The 23,542-nt window shown below is 40.1% G+C and overlaps 1 protein-coding gene and 1 long non-coding RNA gene across 3 annotated transcripts in view; both read right to left on the bottom strand.

The window, feature by feature from the left end:
* Nucleotides 1–205: 205 nt before the first annotated feature.
* The window catches only part of EIF4B (eukaryotic translation initiation factor 4B), a 73,414-nt gene continuing 50,077 nt past the window's right edge, over nt 206–23,542 (bottom strand). The window contains exons 10-15 of one of the 2 annotated variants that reach the window (XM_073613550.1): nt 20,822–20,910; nt 11,260–11,464; nt 4,916–4,965; nt 4,757–4,841; nt 3,650–3,701; nt 206–1,391 (exon numbers count right to left, since the gene is read on the bottom strand). In XM_073613550.1, coding sequence (XP_073469651.1) covers nt 1,317–1,391; nt 3,650–3,701; nt 4,757–4,841; nt 4,916–4,965; nt 11,260–11,464; nt 20,822–20,910 — 556 coding nt within the window. In that variant the 3' untranslated portion in view covers nt 206–1,316. The remainder of the gene's footprint in view (nt 1,392–3,649; nt 3,702–4,756; nt 4,842–4,915; nt 4,966–11,259; nt 11,465–20,821; nt 20,911–23,542) is intronic. The other variant, XM_073613551.1, reaches the window with a different exon arrangement.
* LOC141127273 (uncharacterized) lies at nt 15,306–20,162 on the bottom strand. Its single transcript, XR_012241506.1, has 3 exons — nt 15,871–20,162; nt 15,645–15,767; nt 15,306–15,501 (listed from the first exon to the last, which is right to left on the bottom strand). It is a non-coding gene; the product is annotated as an uncharacterized lncRNA (long non-coding RNA).

The following is a 23,542-nucleotide window of genomic DNA, read 5'->3' as shown; positions in this document are numbered from 1 at the left end:
CACAGTGTGAAGATGAAATCTTTTACACAAAGACAGACAAACATTTAAACAGACATAATACTTTAAAGATTAGTTTATTTGAGGGAGGGGCAGAGCTGAAAAACAGGAAAAAAAAAAAAAAAAAAAAAAAAAAAGAAAAAAAAAAAAAAAAAGGAGGGTTGGTCAGGTACTTTACATGATAATAAAACATCTCCCAGAAAGCCGATTACAAATCATTACAAGTTTTTATTATATATTTTCTTCAGATTACACTTCAGTGGGAAGTGTAAAATGTTAAACCAAGGTCTCAAGAACTGGCCCGAGAGAGACGAGGACCCAGCTCTCCAATGCACATTAGTTATAAATTAGGGAAGGCCAGATGAAGGGTTGAGGTGGGGTGGAAGGAAAGAGGACTAATGTTGATTCAGGATGTAGGATGCGTGAAAGGCAGTGTCTGGATGCAACATGCCACTCAAACACCACCTCTTCCAGATATTTTATTAAAAAAAAAAAAAAAAATCCTACAAACAAAAGTTCATTGCTACAGCAGCCTCCTGGAAACCCACAGCATCACACCAAGTCTGAGGGGGATTCTCCTATGCACCATGGTTTTGAGTCTGTGGATATAGCTAGTTATCTGATTTATTTATTTTTTTCTTTGCCACAGTGGATGACAGGCTTCTGGCAAACTGTTCTATTCTGAGTGCAAACCAAGCATCTGAAGGCTTTCATTTCACTACTGAAGCTGCAAAACAGGGCTTCGTATTAATTCATTTTATTATCATAATGTGCTAAAAATGCAATCATTTAAGGTCCAGCACATCAAGTCCATGAAGCTCTCTGTGCTGGAGGAATAACCTTAAAATAGGAGCTCTGGGAGCCACCCAAAAGTCTTATATGCGCGACGTTGCTGCTTTGAAATTAATGTATTCTCTGGCATAAAAATGATAACCTTTGTGCAATGTAGCAGAGGTTTTCGGGAAGCATTGAATATACTGTGTGATAATCCTGTTAAACTTCCCTTTCCCAAAGAAAGCATGAACTGCGATTAAGGGCTCCCTCACCACACACTGCACTTACGCACCCCTCCTATTTCACGCACACGGTAAAAAGCTGCAGCAGCATGCAAGAGAACAAACAGCTCATTGTTTTTCTAACTGAAGATCATTGTTGCAGGTGTCAGAGTTGGACTGCTTTTAGATTTCTGAGGGGACAGAGCCGGAAGGGACATTTGCTTTTCTTGCTCTGGCTTATGCCAATGATTTATGGAATAGGGCATATGGGAGATTAAAAGGAGAGGGAGGAAGGAATCCATTAGACACCAGGTATTCCCCAAGTTAGTCTGCATATTCTTCAGGCTCCTCTTCTCCATCCATAGACAAAGCTGCGTATTTACTTGCGTGGCTGAATTTCTACACATATTGGAGAAAAAATAAAAATTAGGTAAGGATGTTATTAGCCTGGTTCATAAAAATTGGCATAACAGGTACTGAGAAAAACAGAATAAAAGACTGGAGTGAATATGCAAAACAGTTTAAAGAATGGTTTAACCCTTTCGCCGCCAGGTCCGTACCTCATACAGACCTAACGGCGGGGAGTATCATACACAATCTTACAGCCACCAGGATTGTGTGTTAAACTGACAAGCAGCCTCCTGCCTGTCAGGCGAGAGCATTTCGGGCAGCAGCGGAGCCACCTGATTGCTCTCTCACACCCTGGTACCGGCGGTCTCCTCCCCCTGCTGCCGCACCATGCTATGCTTACCGGGCTCAGCAGGCCCAGGATCTCCATGACAGGTACCGGCGGATAGAGGGGGAAGGTGAAGAGCAGACATGTCTGCTCTCTGCCTTCTTGTGACCCGGAAAGCAATGTCTGACGTCACTTCTGGCGATCTGCATTGCAAAACATTCAGTGGAGTACAGAAGAGACATGTAGGGTATTTTAGACCCTGCATATCTCAATAAAGAGAACCGGTCACCTAAAAATCAAAACCAAAAAAAAAAAAAAAAAAAAAAAAAAAAAAAAAAGAACAAAATGTTTTAGTTTTTTGGGCATATACACATGCACGACCGTAAATGCATGCGTCGGGGCACCTACGGAAAGAAAACGTCAATTGCGATACACGTTACATATATGAGCAATAATTCTAACACCAGAGCTCCTCCATAACACTAAACTGATGCCTATAGAAAATATTCGCAATTTCACATAAATTTAAGGTTTGGCATGTTGGGTATCCATTTACTCGGTGCTATGTAGTCTTTTACATTTTACCAAAAATGTGGGTAATTTATTGCATTTGTTTGCCCTAAAATTTACGTTAGTGTGTTTTTTACTGAAATTTTACGTTTTCTAGACCTTTGTGGTAATATTGTGCGACATAAAAAATTGCAACTACCACTATTTTATTCTCTAGGGTAGGGGTAAGCAACCTGTGGCCCTCCAGCTGTTGCAGAACTACAAATCCCATCATGCCTCTGGGATTAATTGTAACTGCCAGCTTTGCAAGCCTCATGGCAAATGTGGTTCAACAGCTGGAGGGCCCTAGGTTGCCTACCCCTGCTCTAGGGGGTGTCTGCTTTCAGAAAATATCTGTGGGTTTTGTCTAATCTTTGTGTAAAATAATTTTTTTAAACGTGTGCAAAAAAAGCAAAAATGACTCTGGCAGCAAAAGTGTTAAAGAAAAAGATCAACTGGTTAATAAAACCCCTTTAAAACAGAAGCCAATTGCAGTCTAGTATTTGTCCACTAAAGATACGTGTTGATTAGGAAACTATGACAATCAAATTTGAACTACAGGCAACTGTCTACATACACAATTGAAATGTGTATAGGAGTCGTTTTAACTGCAAAACTATTTGTAATTTAGTCCATTCAGTTCTGATATTTACACAGCCCTGTGCCAGAAAGCACGGCCAGGTTGGTACAGAAGTTATAAACTTCATCATAAGCACTTTCCCTGTGATTGGATAATGAAGGTGTAGCTGCACACTTTCCCTTCTGCTCCTTTCAGCACATGTGTACTGTATCACTCCTGTCTAGCTCAAAGTACTGCTCCCCCATAAATAACTACTGTACACTGGAATAAAAAAAGGCTGATGCAAAGTCAAATTAGGGTACTTGCTTTAGTTGCATTAACACAAGTTTATTGTGTTTTAATGAATGCACAGCACCATTTAAGTGTGTTTTTTTTTTTTTTTTTTTTATATATCTACCTGGAGTTCAGATTTAAGCAATCAAAATGTACACACAGATATAAAAACGTACATAGACTCCAACTGAGTACCCACTGGAAGAAATACAGTCATTCCTTGCACCGGGGATGGTGTTTCAAGAAAAAGGATGTGAGCTGAAATCTCTACAATGGAGGACAGGCCACAACTAAACTTGTTAGAGGGGCTCACATCTCTCAGTATTGTTTTGCACCAATGGTATAAAGTAAAATACATTGACCCTGAAGTGCTTCAAACAAAAATGTGTCTGTATAACTGCAACACTAGTTTGACAAAACTACTGACGTAGTAACCAAAAACAACCAGTAACTTTCTCTTAATTTAGATTTTCACTTTTCCATTAGTGTTTAGCTATAGGGGAACTCTTACACCCACCGTTGAAAATCTGCAGCCTAAAAAGGCAGCAAATAAACCAGATGTAAAGTAGAAAAACTTGCCTGCTCGTCTTTACCCATTGGCTCCAACCCTACATTTAAATCCTCATCGTCCCTGTAAATAGTAAAGAAGATAAAAAAAAAAAAAATGTTTTATACTTTATGTTTCCAAATCCAAACATTTGTACAGTTTCAAACATAACGGGTACAAAAATTACATCTAAAAAGATAATAACCATTCAACAAGGTTTAATCATATGGGAAAAAAAAACAAAAAAAAAAAAAAACAAACACACACACACACACACACACACACACACACCATCCCCATAAATCTGCAATGAAAGATAAAATATGTATGATTTTCAGAAATTTTTAGTACTGTGTTTAGACATTTGTTTCATTGTTGCCGCTATAAACAACCAATTTATACTACCCAATGAAGCGCTGAATAAAACACTTGACAACGATTAGAGATGAGAAACTAAGGGCCGACTCACACCAGAAAGTAGGGCGGGAAAGGCATGTTCTGTGCATGTTTCCCACACCACACTGAAAATGCACTGCCTCTGCAATCTGCTGTGAGTACCAATGCAATGTTAATGGCACCCCAAACGCAGATCGCAAATGCAGTACACCAGATTGAACAGCAGCATGTGATTGAAGAGCCATGCAATTTGGTGCAGCACCCTTTTGAAAAGTAGTGCATGCGCTTCCTTTTCTGTGTTATGGTGTGATTTGCAGGCCATTCCCAGTGTACACGGAGAAGCAACAAGTTTATTCAAGTGCACTGCGAACTATAAACCATCAATAAACTTATCAGATCAGCCTCATCACAAATCACTGCCCTCATCTCTTATGCTTTAAGCTGGGTACACATGTATCAAAATTCGACCGGTCAGCAGCAATTTTTTCAAAAACGATCGAATGGTCCTACTGGACAACCAACATTCGATCAGTGCTTGCAGTGTCGATCTGTGTCAGAATACAATAGTGCAGTGGGGGTGATCCTTGCATCCACATCACTTGTGTAGTCGAGATGGGAAAAAAAAAAAAATATCCATGCATACCCTGCTTTACAGTCCTCTAATGTGGTGCTTCCTGCCAAGCCCCCAAAAAATGACCCCAGGAAGTTTACTTACAATTCCTCTCCCGTCCAGCCCAGCTTACCTATCGGACACTTGATTGCGATCTCCAATGCCACGTCCACTAGACTTCGACGCATGGTCCAAACCATCTACTTTGTTCTCATCTGCTTTAGAAAGGAATGAATAAGCTCTGGGGAAAATGTAACATGAACACACAGGTCACCTTTGACAAGCGACTTACCTCTTTGCACAGGCTGCCGCCTTTCTGAATCATAAGGTCTCTCCCCTCCACTAGAAGTGAACAAAAAAAATATTACCATAGTTGTCCAAAGCATTACATTCCATGGCAGTCTTTTCTTTGCAGAATGTAGGACTTATCAAATGCATAAATTCCTATCAGACATTGCTCTTTAACGCCCTTGGTAGTTGCTAACATTCTAATTTATAATTTGAGCAAAGGTTCTTTAGAAGTCATGGCCCATCAGGGCTTGTTTTTATTTTCCAGTTGTGTGCGCATGGAAAAGTAAGCCCAGGTTCACAGTGACAGCGGGATTGAAATAGTGTGAGTTCATTTGAACTCGCACGATTTCATACTCGCATGTCAGTCCAACTTCAGGAGCTATTTCAGAGACATCTGTCTGGGTTGCTGCACAAACGTAGTACAGAAACAAGTTTGGGCAATCGGTGCGGCACATGCCAAATCGCATCAATGTGAACCTAGGCCAAGAGTTTTTTTTTTCCCTCTTTAGTTATGCGCTGTTAAAGTCTCTACTAAGTTTTTAGAGACAGAAAATTATATAATGTATTATTTTTATTACAATACAGGATTTATATAGCGGCAACAGTTTGCACAGCGCTCGAGGGCAGATAATACATTTATAATATATACACTGAGCGCATATCCACGCAAACAAAAGTCTACAAACAGCAAGTGAAAACATCAGATGTGCAAATCTTCTAAAAAAAACAGTAAAGTCCAGGAACAAGTGAAAATATTCAACTATCCAACTCCATGAATGTATCTTTAAAAGACACTTGTGCCCTTCACCACAAATAAGCTTGGCCTCCTATCAAATATGAAACATCCCCACCACAGATCAGCCAGGCATGTAATTAACAGACCTCCAGACATTGATCAATAGCAATAACAGGACACCGACTTCCGGTTTCAGCGATTCCAAGGATCAGCATGTCAGATCCACACTCACGAAGGCCAGCCGTGAGGCATCAGTACATGCCGTATTTTCTTTTACCTATTTCTTTAATCTATTGTTTTAACCCCGCTGCGCTGGATGAAGCTTCCTTTCCTTTTGGCGTTTGCACCATGTGACGCTGGGTGGAGGGGCTGGGTGCATACAAGGTCCCCATTTCGTGCTAGCCTGTCTCTTGGCAGCACATCTGTCACAGGGCATACACAATTGGCTATCACATATTACTTCACAAGGTAAGGGTGATTATTTTTTAGAAATTTCACATCCCCATTCATGTCATACTCCAATCTCCCTCCTCCTCTCACCATATTTCCTGGTTTCTTCTTTTTTTCTCTCTATCCCAGACATTCCACAACACTGGCATGTGTCAACATTTGTAATATTGGGTTCTAGTAACTTTTCAGTTATATTTAATATTATATTTCAATCACTTTTAGAACCAGTATCCCTATTCATCACCAGTGTGGACACATTCTTTTTATGGGGACTTTGGGTGCCTGGCCTTCCCTCCACTCCCAGACTTGACGTTATTTGGCGGCCTACGGCTGCTGACCTCATGGGGTCTACACTCTACTGGCATGTGAGTATCCATTTGGGATGAGTGGTCATCTCTCTTCCCCCATATGTATACCCCCACACCCCTTTTAAATAACGCACATTAAGCTTTGATTGATTTATATTCTTTTTTTTTTTAGACTTTGGTGCAAACTGCCCTTGAAGAGTGTTTGATACACGAAACGCGTCAGTCCTATGATATGCACAAAACTTAATTCCTGTAAAAGAATTTATACATCTCTACTCAGAAGTCTTGTGATAATGTGCATTATAGAATGGTTTTAGCACCTTATAAGGATCATTTGCCCCTCATCACCTGAGGGCTTTTACCTTGTCCACAATGTATCAATCATTGCGTATTTACTATAAGACTGTTATTCCATATATGGGCCTTTATCATGTTATGTCATTTTATACCAATAAAATGACATAATGGTGACTGATCCCTTGGCCTACCCCACCTCATTTAATGTCCCAAAACCCCTCCTTTCCATGGTTTTAACCCCTTGGCGCTGGCTGTACACAAATATGTGGCCTCTCGGTACTTAATGCCGAGGGGCCGCATATTTGCATTAATGCCTATGCACTTGTGCTGAGAGGGCGCGCACGCTGCCCACACTGTTACGGTCAACTGAAAGCTCCTGATCACGAGTTTTCGGACTCTGACAGCCCTCACTTGATCTTAAGCCATGCCTCACCTCCTGACTACATAAACCTCTTAAAGGGCCAGGAGGCGCCAAGAGGTTAAATAGTTTGGCGGTTTTACATTATGTGAAGCCTCTGTTCTCCATGAGAATGGGTGCAGCCTAATCTGACATGCTGATCCTTGGAAACACTGAAACCAGAAGTTGGTGTCCTTCTATTGCCATTGATTAATGTTTGGAGGTCTATTAACCACTTAGCACACATTTAACCCTTGATCGCCCTAGATATTTAACCCCTTCCCAGCCAGTGTCAATAGTACAGTGCATATTTTTAGCACTGATCATTATATTGGTGTCACTCATTAACGGAGAGTGTCAAAAGTGTCAGACTGCTAGTAAAAGAATAAAAAAATTCCATAAATATATCCCAGAGTTTGTAGATGCTATAACGTTTGCGTAAACCAATCAATATACGTTTATTGGGATGTTTTTACCAAAAACATGTAGCATAAAACAACCTAAATTTATGAAGAAATTAGATTTTAAAAAAATGTTTATTGGATATGTTTTACAACAAGAAGTTTTTTTTTTCGTCAAAATAGTCACTTTGTTTATAGCGCAAAAAATTAAAACCACAATGGTGATCAAATACCACCAAAAGAAATCAATCTGTGGGGAAAAAAAATGTTCTGGAGGTCAAGTGGTTAATTACATGCCTGGCTGATCTGTGGTGGGGATTTTTCATATTTAGCAAGAAGCCAACCTTATTTGCGGCGAAGAGCACGAGCGTCTTGGTCGCCTCTTCAAGACACTAACTCATTCATGCCCAAGCCTTTTTCTGACACTTGCTGCTTAGAAGTTAAAATCTGTATTTGCTAAAAAAATTACTTACTACACCCAAAAATTTTTTTTAGCAGAGACTAGAGAGACTAAAATGGCGATTGTTGCAATATGTTATGCCACACTATTTGCGCAGCTGTCTTTCAAACGCAATTTTTTTGGGGAAAAAAAACAAATAAAAAACACACAAAGCAGTAAAGTTTGCCCAATTTTTTTGTGTAATGTGAAAGATGAGGTTATGCAGAGTAAAATAGACACCCAACATGTCATGCTTTGAAATTGCGCAGAAAAGATTTTCTCCTGCGCTGGTGCAGAGGGACTTAGTGAAAAGTGGTAGTATTTCCTGATGATGTAAATATAAAGTGATCAAGCATGTCCCGCTGACTAAGCAGCTGGGCACACTTGTGGAATGGCGACAAACTACGGTACTTAAAAATCTCCATAGGCGACGCTTTAACATTCCTACCGGTTACCAGTTTAGCGTTAGAGGATCTAACAATCGTGGCAATGCCTCACTTGTGGTTTGAACAAGTTTACATTTGCGGGTGCGACTTAGGTATGTGCCGCTTCTGCACACGAGCATGGAGAGACGGGGCGCTTTACAAAATAGAAAATATTCTAATTTTTACATTGTCGCTTTAAAAAAAAAAAAAAAAAAAAAAAAAGAAAGAAAAAATTTCTGATCCTTTTTAGGCAGTGACAGATATTCTTTTTGGAGGGATCGGGGGACCCCAAATCCCTCCTTTGCACTTAAAAGCACTCAAATAGCCAAGTTTGGCTGTTTTCAATGTTCTCATTTTTAAAAATTTGGTGCCTTTAAGGCCCCAGTAAACCAGAAGTGATGTCATGACATAGTTTCTGAAGTACTAGATCCAAGACTTGATCGAAGCAACTTCCAGATTAATTCGGGTCTCCAACTAGCCGGTGGGATGGGAGAGCTGCAGAAGGCTATCCCCTTCCACTTCTTGGGATAACAGCTGAGCAGCTTTTAGTCGCATCGGTTGTTATGCCAAGAAAGCAGACTGTCCGCTCTAAAAGACAGTACCGAGGTGATGCGTACAGCTGCACGCATCACCCCAGTACAACCCCTTCAAGCCAAGGCCGCATATTTGGTCAGCGTTAACGAAGTCGGATAGTTTAAGGTTTTCACCAATTCCTGGACTTTACTGTTTTTAGAAGATTTGCACATCACTGGTTTTCACTTGAGGTTTGTGGACTGTTATTTGTGTGGATGCGCACTCACTGTACATGTATATATATACAGTGGGGACGGAAAGTATAAAGATCCCCTTAAATTTTTCACTGTTATATTGTAGCCATTTGTTAAAATCATTTAAGTTCATTTTTTTCCCTCATTAATGCACACACAGCACGTCATATTGACAGAAAAACACAGAATTGACATTTTTGCAGATTTATTAAAAAAGAAAAACTGAAATATCACATGGTCCTAAGTATTAAGACCCTTTGCTGTGACACTCATATTTAACTCAGGTGCTGTCCATTTCTTCTGATCATCCTTGAGATGGTTCTACACCTTTATTTGAGTCCAGCTGTGTTTGATTATACTGATTGGACTTGAATAGGAAAGCCACACACCTGTCTATACAAGACCTTACAGCTCACAGTGCATGTCAGAGCAAATGAGAATCATGAGGTCAAAAGGAACTGCCTGAAAAGCTCAGAGACAGAATTGTGGCAAGGCACAGATCTGGCCAAGGTTAAAAAAAACATTTCTGCTGCACTTAAGGTTCCTAAGAGCACAGTGACCTCCATAATCCTTAAATGGAAGACGTTTGGGATGACCAGAACCCTTCCTAGAGCTGGCCGTCCGGCCAAACTGAGCTATCGGGGAGAAGAGCCTTGGTGAGAGAGGTAAAGAAGAACCCAAAGATCACTGTGGCCGAGCTCCAGAGATGCAGTCAGGAGATGGGGGAAAGTTGTAGAAAGTCAACCATCACTGCAGCCCTCTGCCAGTCGGGGCTTTATTGCAGAGTGGCCCGACGGAAGCCTCTCCTCAGTACAAGACACATGAAAGCCTGCATGGAGTTTGCTTAAAAAAACAAAAAAAACACAACACCTGAAGGACTCCAAGATGGTGAGAAAAAAAGATTCTTTGGTCTGATGAGACCAAGATAGAATTAAGGCCAAAAAGTTCTAAGTGGTACGTGTGGAGAAAACCAGGCACTGCTCATCACCTGTCCAATACAGTCCCAACAGTGAAGCATGGTTGTGGCAGCATCATGCTGTGGGGGTGTTTTTCAGCTGCAGGGACAGGACGACTGGTTGCAATCGAGGGAAAGATGAATGCGGCCAAGTACAGGGATATCCTGGACCAAAACCTTCTCCAGAGTGCTCAGGACCTAAGACTGGGCCGAAGGTTTACCTTCCAACAAGACAATGACCCTAAGCACACAGCTAAAATAACGAAGGAGTGGCTTCACAACAACTCCGTGACTGTTCTTGAATGGCCCAGCCAGAGCTCTGACTTAAACCCAATTGAGCATCTCTGGAGAAACCTAAAAATGGCTGTCCACCAACGTTTACCATCCAACCTGACAGAATTGGAGAGGATCTGCAAGGAGGAATGGCAAAGGATCCTCAAATCCAGGTGTGAAAAACTTGTTGCATCTTTCTCAAAAAGACTCATGGCTGTATTAGATCAAAAGGGTGCTTCACTTAATACCGAGCAAAGGGTCTGAATACTTAGGACCATGTGATATTTCAGTTTTTCTTTAATAAATTTGCAAAAATGTCAACAATTCTGTGTTTTTCTTTTAATATGGGGTGCTGTGTGTACATGAGGAAAAAAAATGAACTTAAATGATTTTAGAAAATGGCTGCAATATAACAGTGAAAAATGTAAGGGTCTGAATACTTTCCGTCCCCACTGTAGATTCTGACATCCAATATTCTGATGTTTAGTGGGCGTTTCTCTATGTACGCTTTCACACCCCCCATTTTTGTATTTTGTTAACACAATACAGGAGGAATCAGAGGGCCCTGCTCATTACAGCTTAACATCTAAAAAGGGGAGGATCAAGTGATACAAAAAGGTAATAATGGGGGATGAATTGATGGAGAAAGTAAAAATACAATTGTTGGCAGGATAGGTTTATCTGAAGAAAAGGGTTTTCAGGGACAGAGTAGGAGAAGCTTGGGAAAAGTCCTGGAGGCGAGTTTGAGAGGAGATGAAAGGGGAGCAGGTGCAATGCAGAGAATGTCTGCATGTATTAAAACCTCAAGGGGGCGAACAGTACAGTTCAAGGCTTCAGGATTGAGAGGTGGGTTCCCAGGATTACATTTGACCACAGTTGTGACTTGGGTGCGCTTACCTTTGAGAAGACTCTGAACTGAGGGAGCGAGAAGGGGTAGGTGCTGTACTACGCTTCACCCATGCATTCTCCTTAGGAGGTGGGGCGGGCATAACTTTGAAAGGGAGCTGGGAATCCGATTTGGGGGACTTCAAGCTAGGAGATTCCTCATCTTTTCCAAACACTTCATTCTCCACAGATTTTTCACTTTCTCTCCGTCGTGAGACTGTGGAGCAGTAACCAGAAATATGTTACAGTGTATCACGTCACGCTCTAAGAGATAACACAGCCGAGACCATATCGCAACTATAACATTGTTAGTATTAACACTGCAGCAGTAAGTTAGTTTTCAGTACCATTAAATCTCTAGTAAGTAAAGTAAATTGACCCAAAAACTTTGCACAATTCAACAAAATAAGAATTCTGATAAACCCTAAATTAAACCGGTCACAAGCTTGGACAACTGACAATTGAGCATATGATAAAGAATGCAGAAGACATTATCTTTGGTGGATAGAAAAAAAAAAAATTATATGGCTCAGTAGATGCAGAGATGTGGGCAAATTAAAGGTTATGCAGATCTAAACCTTTTCTGTAAAAAGGGCAAAATATGGTTTTCCACCCCACCTTTCTATTTGTCAGTAAAGGGACCCATTACAATAGAGGACGGTGGAATGGGTGAACAAGTTTAAAATTGTTCAAGAAAAGTCTAAATGTGTGTTTTTTTTACCTTAATGCATTCTTGGGGTAAGTGCTGAATTTTTTTTTTTTTTTTACCCCAAGTTTCCTACTGCCCTCCCCAATTTATTAAACACTGTCTCTGGTGTCACTCCCCCTCACTTCCTGCTTTCACAGGACAAACTGAGGGCAGTGGAGAAACAGGCTTTTTCTGCCACCAAACTCCTGTGAGGTGGGAGCAGGGGCTTGGCTTACTGCAGCTCTGTGCGTCTATGGATTTAAAAAGCTTGGCACAGGACCTGATGGGACGGATGCCTCCTTTAGCGCCCTGCTTGCTAAAGGAGGCGCCCAAAAGAAGGATGGAGCCTACAGGGACTGCCAGAGGAGGAGAAAGCAATGTTTCTGCACAATATTGTTGCACCGAGCAGGTAATGGTTACAAAAACAAAACCACAAACTTAGACTTTAAGTGCACTAACTTTAACAGGAAAAGTAGAGATTTGCATAAAACTTTAGCCACCTACAATTTTAATCTACTTAGTCTAGAAATGCGGGTTCTACTAAAAGGTAACAACCGCTTCTGCATATTTTCATTGTGTGCCAAATTCAAATCTCTTTGCGCAATGCCCAACACTAGACTTAACCAGGAAAATGAGAACCCCCTAAACCATGAGCTTAAATCCTTAATTATTAACCCCCTTAAATTTTTTTAAATATTCCCAATTTAAAGATTTTAGAGACCCTGTCACCAACCTAAATAATTGCAGGTAAAAGCACAGAAAAGTTAAGTATTTTAAATGCTCCCTTGTAGTGTTTTCCCCTTGATAATTTTTATTTACTTGCAATGTGCCTTTAACACCTTCACACCTGCCATATAGAAAAATGACAGCTAGAAAGGGTTCTGTTATGCTGACTGGGCGTCATGACTTCCAGCAGGATAAGCCGGGAGCACGCAGATCGGTGGTTTGGTGTGTCAGTCTGACCTATCGCAGCTCCGATCACAGTAAAGAGCCTATGATGTGCCCACCAGGGATGCTCATCGGTGCTCATTAGGGATGGCACTATGTCCATCAGTGCCACCTATTAGTGCTGCATATAAGTGCCTCATCTCTGCCAATCAGTACTGCCTCATCAGTGCCCGTCAGTGAATGAGAAAATTTACAAAAGTTTAACAAACGGAGAAAAACCCTTTCAAAATTTGATTTTTTTTATTTGTAGAGCAAATAAAAACCCCAGTGGTGATTAAACACCAAAAGAAAGCCATTTGTGGGGGAAAGAAAAAAAAATTGTTTGGGTACAACGTTGCATGACCGTGCAATCAAAGGGTGATAGCGTTGAAAGCTGAAAATTGGTCTGGGCGGGAAAGTGTATAAGTGCCCTGTATTGAAGTGGTTAAATTGTTAGAAAACTTGACTAGTAATTCCTAGCTCAGCCAGCTGCCTGTCATAGCCCTCTACGCTAAATGCACCTATAAGGTAGATAGCACAGGTTAAGTATCCAGTAACCACTCGTCAGTAGTATGGGGGATAGAAGTCAGCAACTCTTCCACTTGGATACCAGGATGCCGCTCAGTGACAGGTCCACACCAGCATAGATTAAAATATACATTTCAATGGCAAGAAGCAAGCAACCTGCTGCCCACAATAGCTGAAACAGCCAGGGAAACTGGGCTGCACAGAAGATCCAGCTGGATCCTACTGAGAAGGTCCCAGGAAATAGTTCTTCCTAGCTTTTGTTCCTCCCCCAGGAATTCGGTGGAAGAAAGGTTCGTTTTTTTTAGAAGATGTCTTCTACACCACTTAGAGGTATGCCTACTACTCGCCATTGAAATGTATATTTTAATGTATGCTGGTGTGGACCTGTCACTGAGCGGCATCCTGGTTTGCTGATATCCAAGTGGAAGAGTTACTGATTTCTATCTCCCATACTACTGACGAGTGGTTACTGGATAATTAACCTATGCTTGTGCTACCTACCTGCTGGTAAGAGGCAGTGTGTTTGGGTGTTGGTGGCAGTGTCCTCACAAGCATATTTTTCACTTGATCTTTCTACTGTTTAATCAGACTATGGACTCTTGATTGATGCCTCCATATTTACATAAACAATGTATTGTATTATTTTAGCGCTACACCATTTATCATTATCACTATTACTGTGCAAATCTCGCATATTGTGTTAGCAGCTTTTTTTTCAATAATCAAATCAACTGTTTGCTGATTTTAACCCATAAGATCCCAGCGCAACAAATTTGTGTTTTTTCAATCATCTATGCGTTAATATTTGTTGAATTATCTGGCGACAGGGTCTCCAGATAATTGACAGAGGAGGAGCCAAGATCACCAGCATAAGACACGAAAAGAGGAGGCTCGGGGCCGCTCGGAGCAGGAGAGTATAACGTGTTTGTTTAATGTAAAAATTAAAAAAGATAGACTTTAGTAACATGTTAAAAGCAATATTTGGTGTAACTATCCTTTGACTTCAAACTAGCATCAATTCTTCTAGGTACACTTGCAGTTTTTTTTTAATAAACTTGGCAGGTAGGTTGTTCAAACATCTTGGACACTAACCACATATCTTCTGTGAATTTAGGCCACCTCATATCCTTGTGTCTCATCATGTAACCCCAGACAGACTCAATTTTGAGGTCAGGGCTCTGTGGGGGCCAAACCATCACTTCCAGGCAGAAATTATCCATCATGCCATACCATCAGGGAAGCGTGCGATTGGCCCCAAATTTAATTCTACAGTAGGACAATGACCCCAAACATACAGCCATGTCATTAAAAACTTCAAGGAGTTCTGAAAGCAATTGTTTGGCCCACACAGAGCCTTGATCTCAACATAATTAAGATGTTTGAACAACCTACCTGCCGAACTAATTCAAAAACTGTACCGTCACTTTGAGTACCTAAAATAATTGATGCTGATTTGAAGCCAAAGGGTATTCACACCAAATATGGATTTGATTTAGGTTTTTCTTAAACTAAATTAAAACATATATTTTTAAAAGCATTCTTACATGTCCTCACATGTTAGAAATTTGGACAGATGTGGAGGCAACATGGACTCTCGTGGTACAGTATAAGCTTACAACAGTCAATTTACAAAAACATAGATTTATTACACACAAATACACACATAATAAAAGGCCTTCAATAATAGATAAATTACATTAGATGCTGCTAATCATGGAGCGTATATTATATATATATATATATATATATATATATATATATATATATATATATACACACACACACACACACACACACATACATACATACATATATACACACACACAAACATATATACACACACACAAACATATATACACACACAGATAGAGATAGAGTATTAGAATCAAAAACATAACTAATAACCAACCTTCATGTCATTCATCTTAAATCAACAGAGTCCAATGTGCCCCTCAGTATATCCCTCAATATTAAGGAATGTGAAATGGTCGATTTTGGAGCAAAAAAGGAAACACCCACATAGCAGGCACCAGAATTTTGGGCGTCACAAGGCCAAAAATTGGCAATCCCCCGGGCGAGTGCGGGAACCAGGAAAAGTGAAGTCACAAAGACTGTTGCATAAAAAAGAAAATACTTTAAAAATAAAAAAACTGACATTTAAAAAATTCATGGGGTGGAGAAATCTCACAGCCATCATAATTCAGATAATTAAATTAAAAAATACAATCAAAGCATTTCAATTGGTGATACACACCTAAGAAGTCTTCACTAAACAGTGAATGTAATTTGGGCGGGGAGAGAGTGTTATCCAAATGGATATTGAAGTCAGGTGTAGATGGAGATAGTCCAAGGAACCATCCAAAGCCACATATGGATTCTATGCAATATATGAAGAGCATTAAAGAGACTTATTGTTAGAATGGTTGAAACATCTTAGCACTGATCAAATCCTAATGAGAATAATCAAAAGAAACACCAACCTATCTGAGAGATCTCAAGGTATAATGTCAGGATCGCATCAAGCAGATTGGATATACTTGATAGGGATCCACGCTTCAAAGAATGTTCACAATGAAATATTTCAGGATCTCAGACAAAACACCAGATCCACCAGGATCTGTGGACAAACATATCATTAAAAGTGGTTCATACAGGAACACATCAACTCCAAAGAATGTCTCTCCACCGCCATGCAAACTGCCACAGGGAACATCTGAAAAATCAGTTCCCCTTAAATACCATAAGATACACCTGATTCTTATCCGTTGAGATGTCATTAGCGTGCGCCGAGGCACCGCAATATGACATCAACGGATACGACTCCAGACTGTGCATGTGGACATGCGCAGTACTGCACGACAATTTGTAACTCTGAAACACAAAAAACTAAAACTTTGGCCCATCCCAGTCTGATATCCGTGTGCGCCATCTAGTGGATCTAACACAGAAGACAAGAGGGTGGGGAAATCACACTCGCTCAGGAGAAATAGACCTCCAAAAACAACCGGAAGTCAGACATGGGGAGTAATGGCCCCTATTCACAAGGGTCCAATCCAAGACCAAGGAATATAATTGAAGGATAAAGAGGGGATAAAGAACTATATTAATCTAAAAATACTAAATATATATTAATCCATTAGATAGTAGTAACTATGTCGGTTCAATATCAAAGTGTCCAGATAACCATTGTTTATATAAAATATATATTTCTGGGTTTGTTAATCTGTATTGATGAAAATGGCTACATCACTACTGATTTATATCATAAGGCTAGCTCAGGTAATACTATCTTGCATGCCCAAAGTTCTCACCTTGCTCCACTCATCAGAAGCATACCATATGCGCAATACCTGCGCAGTCGCAGGAACTGCTCATCTGAAGATTTCTTTTGTCAGTCTGATCAAGACTATCTGACAGGGGATATTCTAGAACTTTGTTGAGGAAAGCCTTCAATAAAGCTAGAATAAGACCCAGAGGTGAACTTCTATTCAAAAAAACTCCCAAAACCAAAATTAACACAGTGAAATTCATGACTCGTTTTTCTGCTCATGAATGTTCTTTAAGCTCGCTGATTTCTAATAACTGGCACCTTTTAGCTGAAGATTATACTCTGGCCAAATACGTACGTTCTACCCCGGAGTTGGTATTTAGAAGGGCAACCTCACTGCGTGATACTTTGACTAGCAGCCATTACCAACCTAATTCGGAGACCATACCTCGCTCCCGTAAGGGAACCTACCGCTGTGGTAGATGTAGCCGCTACCCATGGATCTGTGAGGGTGCTGGCATATATCTACCCAATGGCTCCAATCGAGACAATATGCTGATTGTGCTACTCGTGGAGTGATTTGATGACTTGTCAATGCCATGCATTTTACGTAGGCAAGACCATTCGTGAGCTTAGATTAAGGATGAGGGATCATCTTTACTATTTCTGTGGAGGTAAAATTGTGACACCAGTCACTTGACACATAGCTTTACATCACAGATTTGATGATTCAATGATTTCATTTTTTGTATTGGAAGTTGTCTCCCCTAATCCTAGGGGTGGCGACTGGGACAATGCTATCTTAAGAGCCGAGACTTACTGGATTGAAAAGCTTTCTGCTCTTAATTCCCCCAGGGATTAATGAAGTCAACTCCTACAGACCCTTTTTGTAGGCGTTGATCCCATGGGACCAATTGGTATTCCTTAGGACCTCATGGCACTATCCCTGTCTCTCATATAATTTTAAAAATTCTCGTTTGCTCTATTGAAAATCCCCATTCTTTCCTTTCCGCTCTGCCAGTGGTTCTAGCTTTATGGTACCTGAAATTTTGCATACTGCAGGGTTAGAATTTTATATAAACAATGGTTATCTGGACACTTTGATATTGAACCGACATAGTTACTACTATCTAATGGATTAATATACATTTTGTATTTTTAGATTAATATAATTCTTTATCCCCTCTTTAGCCTTCAATTCTATTCCTCGGTCTTGGATTGGATCCTTGTGAATAGGGGCCATTACTCCCCATGTCCAACTTCCGGTTGTTTTTGGAGGTCTTTCTCCTGGGCCCTTATGTGTTCCTGTATGAACCACTTCTAATGATATGTTTGTCTGAGACTTTGTAATATTTCATTGTGAACATTCTTTGAAGCGTAGATCACTATTGATTATATCCAATCTGCTTGATGCGATCCTGACATTATACCTTGAGATCTCTCAGATAGGTTGGTGTTTCTTTTGATTATTCTCATTAGGATTTGATCGGCGCTAAAATGTTTCAACCATTCTAACAAGTCTCTTTAATGCTCTTCATATATTGCATAGAATCCATATGTGGCTTTGGATGGTTCCTTGGACTATCTCCATCTACACCTGACTTCAATATCCATTTGGATAACACTCTCTCCCCGCCCAAATTACATTCACTGTTTAGTGAAGACTTCTTAGGTGTGTATCACCAATTGAAATGCTTTGATTGTATTTTTTTAATTTAATTATCTGAATTATGATGGCTGTGAGATTTCTCCACCCAATGAATTTTTTAAATATCAGTTTTTTATTTTTAAAGTATTTTCTTTTTTTATGCAACAGTCTTTGTGACTTCTTTTCCTGGTTCCCACACTCGCCCGGGAGAGCCTTGTAACGCCCAAAATTCTGGTGCTAGCTATGTGGGCGAGTTTCCTTTTTTGCTCCAAAATCAACCATTTCACATGGGCTTAATCCTTAACATTGAGGGATATACTGAGGGGCATATTAGACTATGTTTATAGATTTAAGATGCACAACAGTATACCATGAAGGTTGGTTATTAGTTGTGTGTTTTTGACTCTAATACTGTATATTTGATTTATATGCTTCTTGTAGACCATTTTCTCACCTAGTATACTCCTGAAGAAGGGGGTAACCCCGAAACATGTAGAGTGTGTAACTGGAAGAACAAATCTCTGTGTGTAACAGCGCGGGATCATTATATATATCTAAGTTCTTCCAATTTGTGTCAGACAAGTGGATGCTCCATGATTGGCAGCATCTAATGTACTATATTATTGAAGGCTTTTTATGATATGTGTATAATAAATTTATATATTTTTGTAAATTGACTGTTGTAAGCTTATACCATACCACGAGAGTCCATGTTGCCTCCACAACTGTCCAAATTTCTAATTAGTAATAGGATGAAGGTACATTAATTCTTTCATAACAAGTAGCGTTTCCATACATATGTCCTCACACGTGCCTAAAATATTTGCGAGAGGGAGCGCGAAAGAGCGAGAATACACATAAACCCACACATTATACATGCCATGATGCATTTTTATGCATTAACATATTCAGACAGATTTACTGAACTCAACTGTAAAATCATAAAATTGCATGTATAATGCACACTTTATACATGGAAAATCTTTGCATTACACTAAATTGCAATTTATTTAATTTTTGTGGATTATAAGTGTCATTTTGTCTGCACAAGGCTTTATTTTTAAATGCTAGTTGGCTGGCTGTTAAGTTGATGCTTTTGCTTACACACTTTCTAGGAATAGGAAAGTTAGAATAGGGCCAGAAAGCCTAATCTGTATCGTAGTTCCATGTCATTTATTCAAAGTATCGAATCCAGAGGCTCATAATAACCAGTCAGCTAGAATTTTCAGAGGGGAGCTCAGGAACAGCAGCCTCTCTTTCTCTCAGGACCGATTTCTCTTAAAACAAGGCTGCGCTACTGCAGTCCTCACACCACTGTTAGGATTTAATTTCAGAATTTTAACCACTTCCTGCCCGCCCTATAGCAGATTGACGTCTGGGAAGTGGTTGCGTTATCCTGACTGGGAGTCATATGACGTCCAGCAGGATAACATGCCGCCGCGGGGGCACGCATCGCGGCGATCAGTGGAGCAGTGTGTCAGCCTGACACACCGCTACACCGATCTTGGTAAAGAGCCTCCCGCGGAGGCTCTTTACCACGTGATCAGCCGTGTCCAATCACGGCTGATCACGCTGTCAATAGGAAGAGCTGACAGGGGGGGTCTGCGCTGATTGTTTATCAGTGCAGCCCCCCCCCTCAGATGACCACACTGGACCACCAGGGATCGCCACTAGGACCACCAGGGAAGGGGCAACATGTGGATAGCCAGGTATGTACCCCATGGCCATCTACATGTGCCCAATCTGTGCCCACAAATGGGCACTGATTGGCACCATTATGCCCAGCAATGCCAACAATCAGTGTCATCAGTGCCACCCACGAGTGCTCGTCAGTGCCGGCCATATCAGTGCCCATCATTGAAGAAGAAAATGTACTTATTTACAAAAAATTTTAACAAAGAAAAACTTGTTTTTTTTCAAAATTTTCGGTCTTTTTTTTATTTGTTGTGCAAAAAAAAAAAAAAAAAAAAAAAAAAAACGCAGAGGTGATCAAATACCACCAAAAGAAAGCTCTATTTGTGGGAACAAAATGATAAAAAATTTGTTTGGGTACAGTGTAGCATGACCGCGCAATTGTCATTCAAATTGCGACAGCGCTGAAAGCTGAAAATTGGCCTGGGCGGGAAGGTGTCTAAGTGCCTGGTATTGAAGTGGTTAATAAGGTTTTGTTCAAACTAGCATTGCTTTTTATTTTCCAACTCATTTTTCGTACAGGGTCCTTCAAAATAGGCTTAGAATGCATATTTTAAAGGATCATTCTCTATTCTTAACATAATAGTGAATAACCCTTTAGCTGTATACACAAGTAGAAATATTTCATGCAGGTTAGGGGGAAAAAAAAAAGCTAGTCAGCCAAGTAGAAGTGTGTGTGCATAGGCATAAAACATACAGGAGTCCTAGGATTTTAGGCATTTCTCAGTTAGTTGCTTTAGCTGTTTCTGCACTCATTAATTTATACATGAACTATTAGTCATACAAATTTAAGAAGGACAGAAAGATTCTGCATTTCACTCACTCCTTGATGATCCACCGGTGCCCGTTTGAGACGACTCACTTCCAGTCCTAGACCTTTCTTGGTTTTCTTCACTTCGCCAGCTTGGATGCCTACAGGTAAATAAATTAAATGAACCTCACCAAAAAAAAAAAAAAAAAAAAAAAAAAAAAAATCGCTGCTCAGCAAAAAAAAAACCAAACACTTTAGACCTACCAAGTGCACCATGTGTTCGAAGGCTCGTAGCAAAGCACAACCACTCAATACTATTCTAACATGCATTAACTGTGGCTACTATCCTAGCAACAAAAAGGTTGTAACACTGATGGTGCACTATTTTATCATTGTGGGTGGAGTGGTAGAGAGCCTAGAAGAAAAAAAAAAAAAAAAAAAAAAAAAAAAAAAAAAAAAAAAAAAACCACGACAGGGAATGAAGCACTGACCTAAATGAAACAGAGGTGGTATGTGTGTCCTGTAGTGTTGTAAGGCTGCCAGGTGCAACAACTGAGCGCAGCAGTTGACTAGTCACTAGAGGGTCCAACATTCCTGAAGAGGCTTCAGGGGGTAATATCAGGGCATTAAAGCAGCATTTAACAGTGCAAAAATAAGGGAGAAATACAAGGATCTGTACAAAGAGTACAATACAAGACACAGGTTTCTTTAAATTGCAACTCCATTTTTGTTGAGGAAAGAAAAATAAAATAATCCCCCCGGGCAGTCAGTCAATGTTCATTGTAGAAATTCTAAATCTTGGTTGTAGATTCCTACACTTTCGGCTCTGAAGAAATAACGGTTTGCTTCACATGACTGCAAACCGATTCTGAATGGGAGGATCTGGTTCAGTATAATTACCTAGAGCAGCGTGTCACAACTTTTTTTCAGTCAAGGCACCCTTTAAGTCTGCACAATCTTGAGGCCCTCCATTTTAAAATGTGAAAAACTAAATAGTTTTACGTATCACAGCAGCATCCACACATGTAGGACACCCAGTGTTAAAGAGGATTTATTCTTCCAAAGTAAATACACCTTTGCACACTGGTACTGATTAGTATTCCAATGTTTCTCTCGCTTACTCGGCTAATGTGACCCCAGTGCTGAAGAGGAGGGACAACGTACGAGAAAACAAGGATGCTGTGCAGGTGCCCGACGTCCTCCCAAACAATGCCATTGGTTGTTAGGACACAGGCGGCTAGAAGGTTGTAATGGTGCACAATAAAAACCTGTGGCTTTACGCAACTACAAGGCAGGCTTGAGTCATCCTCTGGCTCATATACAATTTTTGGGCATTTTGCCAAGGCACTCCTGGAAAAACCTGAAGGCACCCTGGTTGAAAATGGCTGACCTAGAGAACTTTGTGTTCTAATGGGGCAGTGGGTCAGCAGTGTCTGCATCTGACGTATTTAACCCTTAGGAAGTTACCAAACTGTAAATTTCTATTACAGGGGGTGCCAAAAATTTTACTTGCATGTTATTACAGACTTCTGAGAAAATTCATCAAATCGCATACAAGGCTTTGAAAAAGTATTCATACCCCGTGAAATTTTCAACATTTTGTCATGTTACAACCAAAAACTTAAATGTATTTTATTGGGATTTAAGGAGATTAAATTACACACAGGTGGACTATTTACTAATTAGGCGTCTTCTGAAGGTAATGGGTTCCAAATAGATTTTAGTTAAGGGTATCAGAGTAAAGGGGGCTGAAAACAAATCCATGCCACACTTTTAAAATTTTAGTAAAACATTGTGAAAACCATTTATCATTTTCCTTCCACTTCACAATTATGTGCCACTTTCTGTTGGTCGATCATATAGAATCCCAATAAAATACATTTACGTTTTTGGCTGTAACATGACAAAATCTGAAAAAATCTCAAGTGGTATGACTACTTTTTCAAGGTACACTAAGCAGGAAATTACATTTAAATTGTGAGGCGGCCTGTACCGGGGAAACACCGAGCGGGTCCGGGGACCGAAGGAGGGTACATGCCGGGGGGGACCGAGACACGGAGGAGGCAGAAATGGAACGCTATTAACTGAGCAAGTCGGAGGTCAACATCTGCATATCTTTTAGAGCCCAGGAGTGGCTCCCAAGCGTGATTTGACACAGTTTGGGTACTGTGTCACACGCTCTGATGTGAGCACATATGCTTTTGGGGGTCACCGGAGAGCACTGGAGCATGATATATATTTTTACACTTCTTGGATGAGCATGATGGATATCACTGTTGATGGACACTGGATTTGTGCACTTTGTATTTATTGTTTATGAACTTCATCAATCACTTTACTGAAAGAGTGAGCACTCTTCCAAACCAAAATTTGCACTTGGATCTCTAGCATTTTTATGCACATTGCACTTTGTTTATTTTATCACTAAATAATTTATCACAGATTGAAATTTATTGTTATAGATATATTGGGATATATTGTTTATTATTTAATTTTTATATTTTTTATTTTTTCCATACACTGATTTTTACTTTAATTATAATTTCTCTAGCGCAAACGCATTTATTTTATTATATTACATTTCAAGGAGCGTTCTGTACACCAAAGACGCAATGGGCAGTACAAGACAGTCAATTTGTCCACAGGCAGAATGTTGTTTCAACGGTTTGGAGTAAAAATGGGCATATGGCACTGCCTCAAAAGGAGGCTACCATTAGGCCAAAGACCTGCATATTGCATGCATGAACCTGAGGGCTTTCTTTGGCTCCGAATGGCCATGAGAACAAAGACAGA

This window comes from Aquarana catesbeiana, linkage group LG02, assembly GCF_042186555.1.
Source record: "Aquarana catesbeiana isolate 2022-GZ linkage group LG02, ASM4218655v1, whole genome shotgun sequence".
Classification (NCBI taxonomy): Eukaryota; Metazoa; Chordata; class Amphibia; order Anura; family Ranidae; genus Aquarana; species Aquarana catesbeiana.
This window is presented reverse-complemented; position numbering and strand designations above follow the sequence as displayed.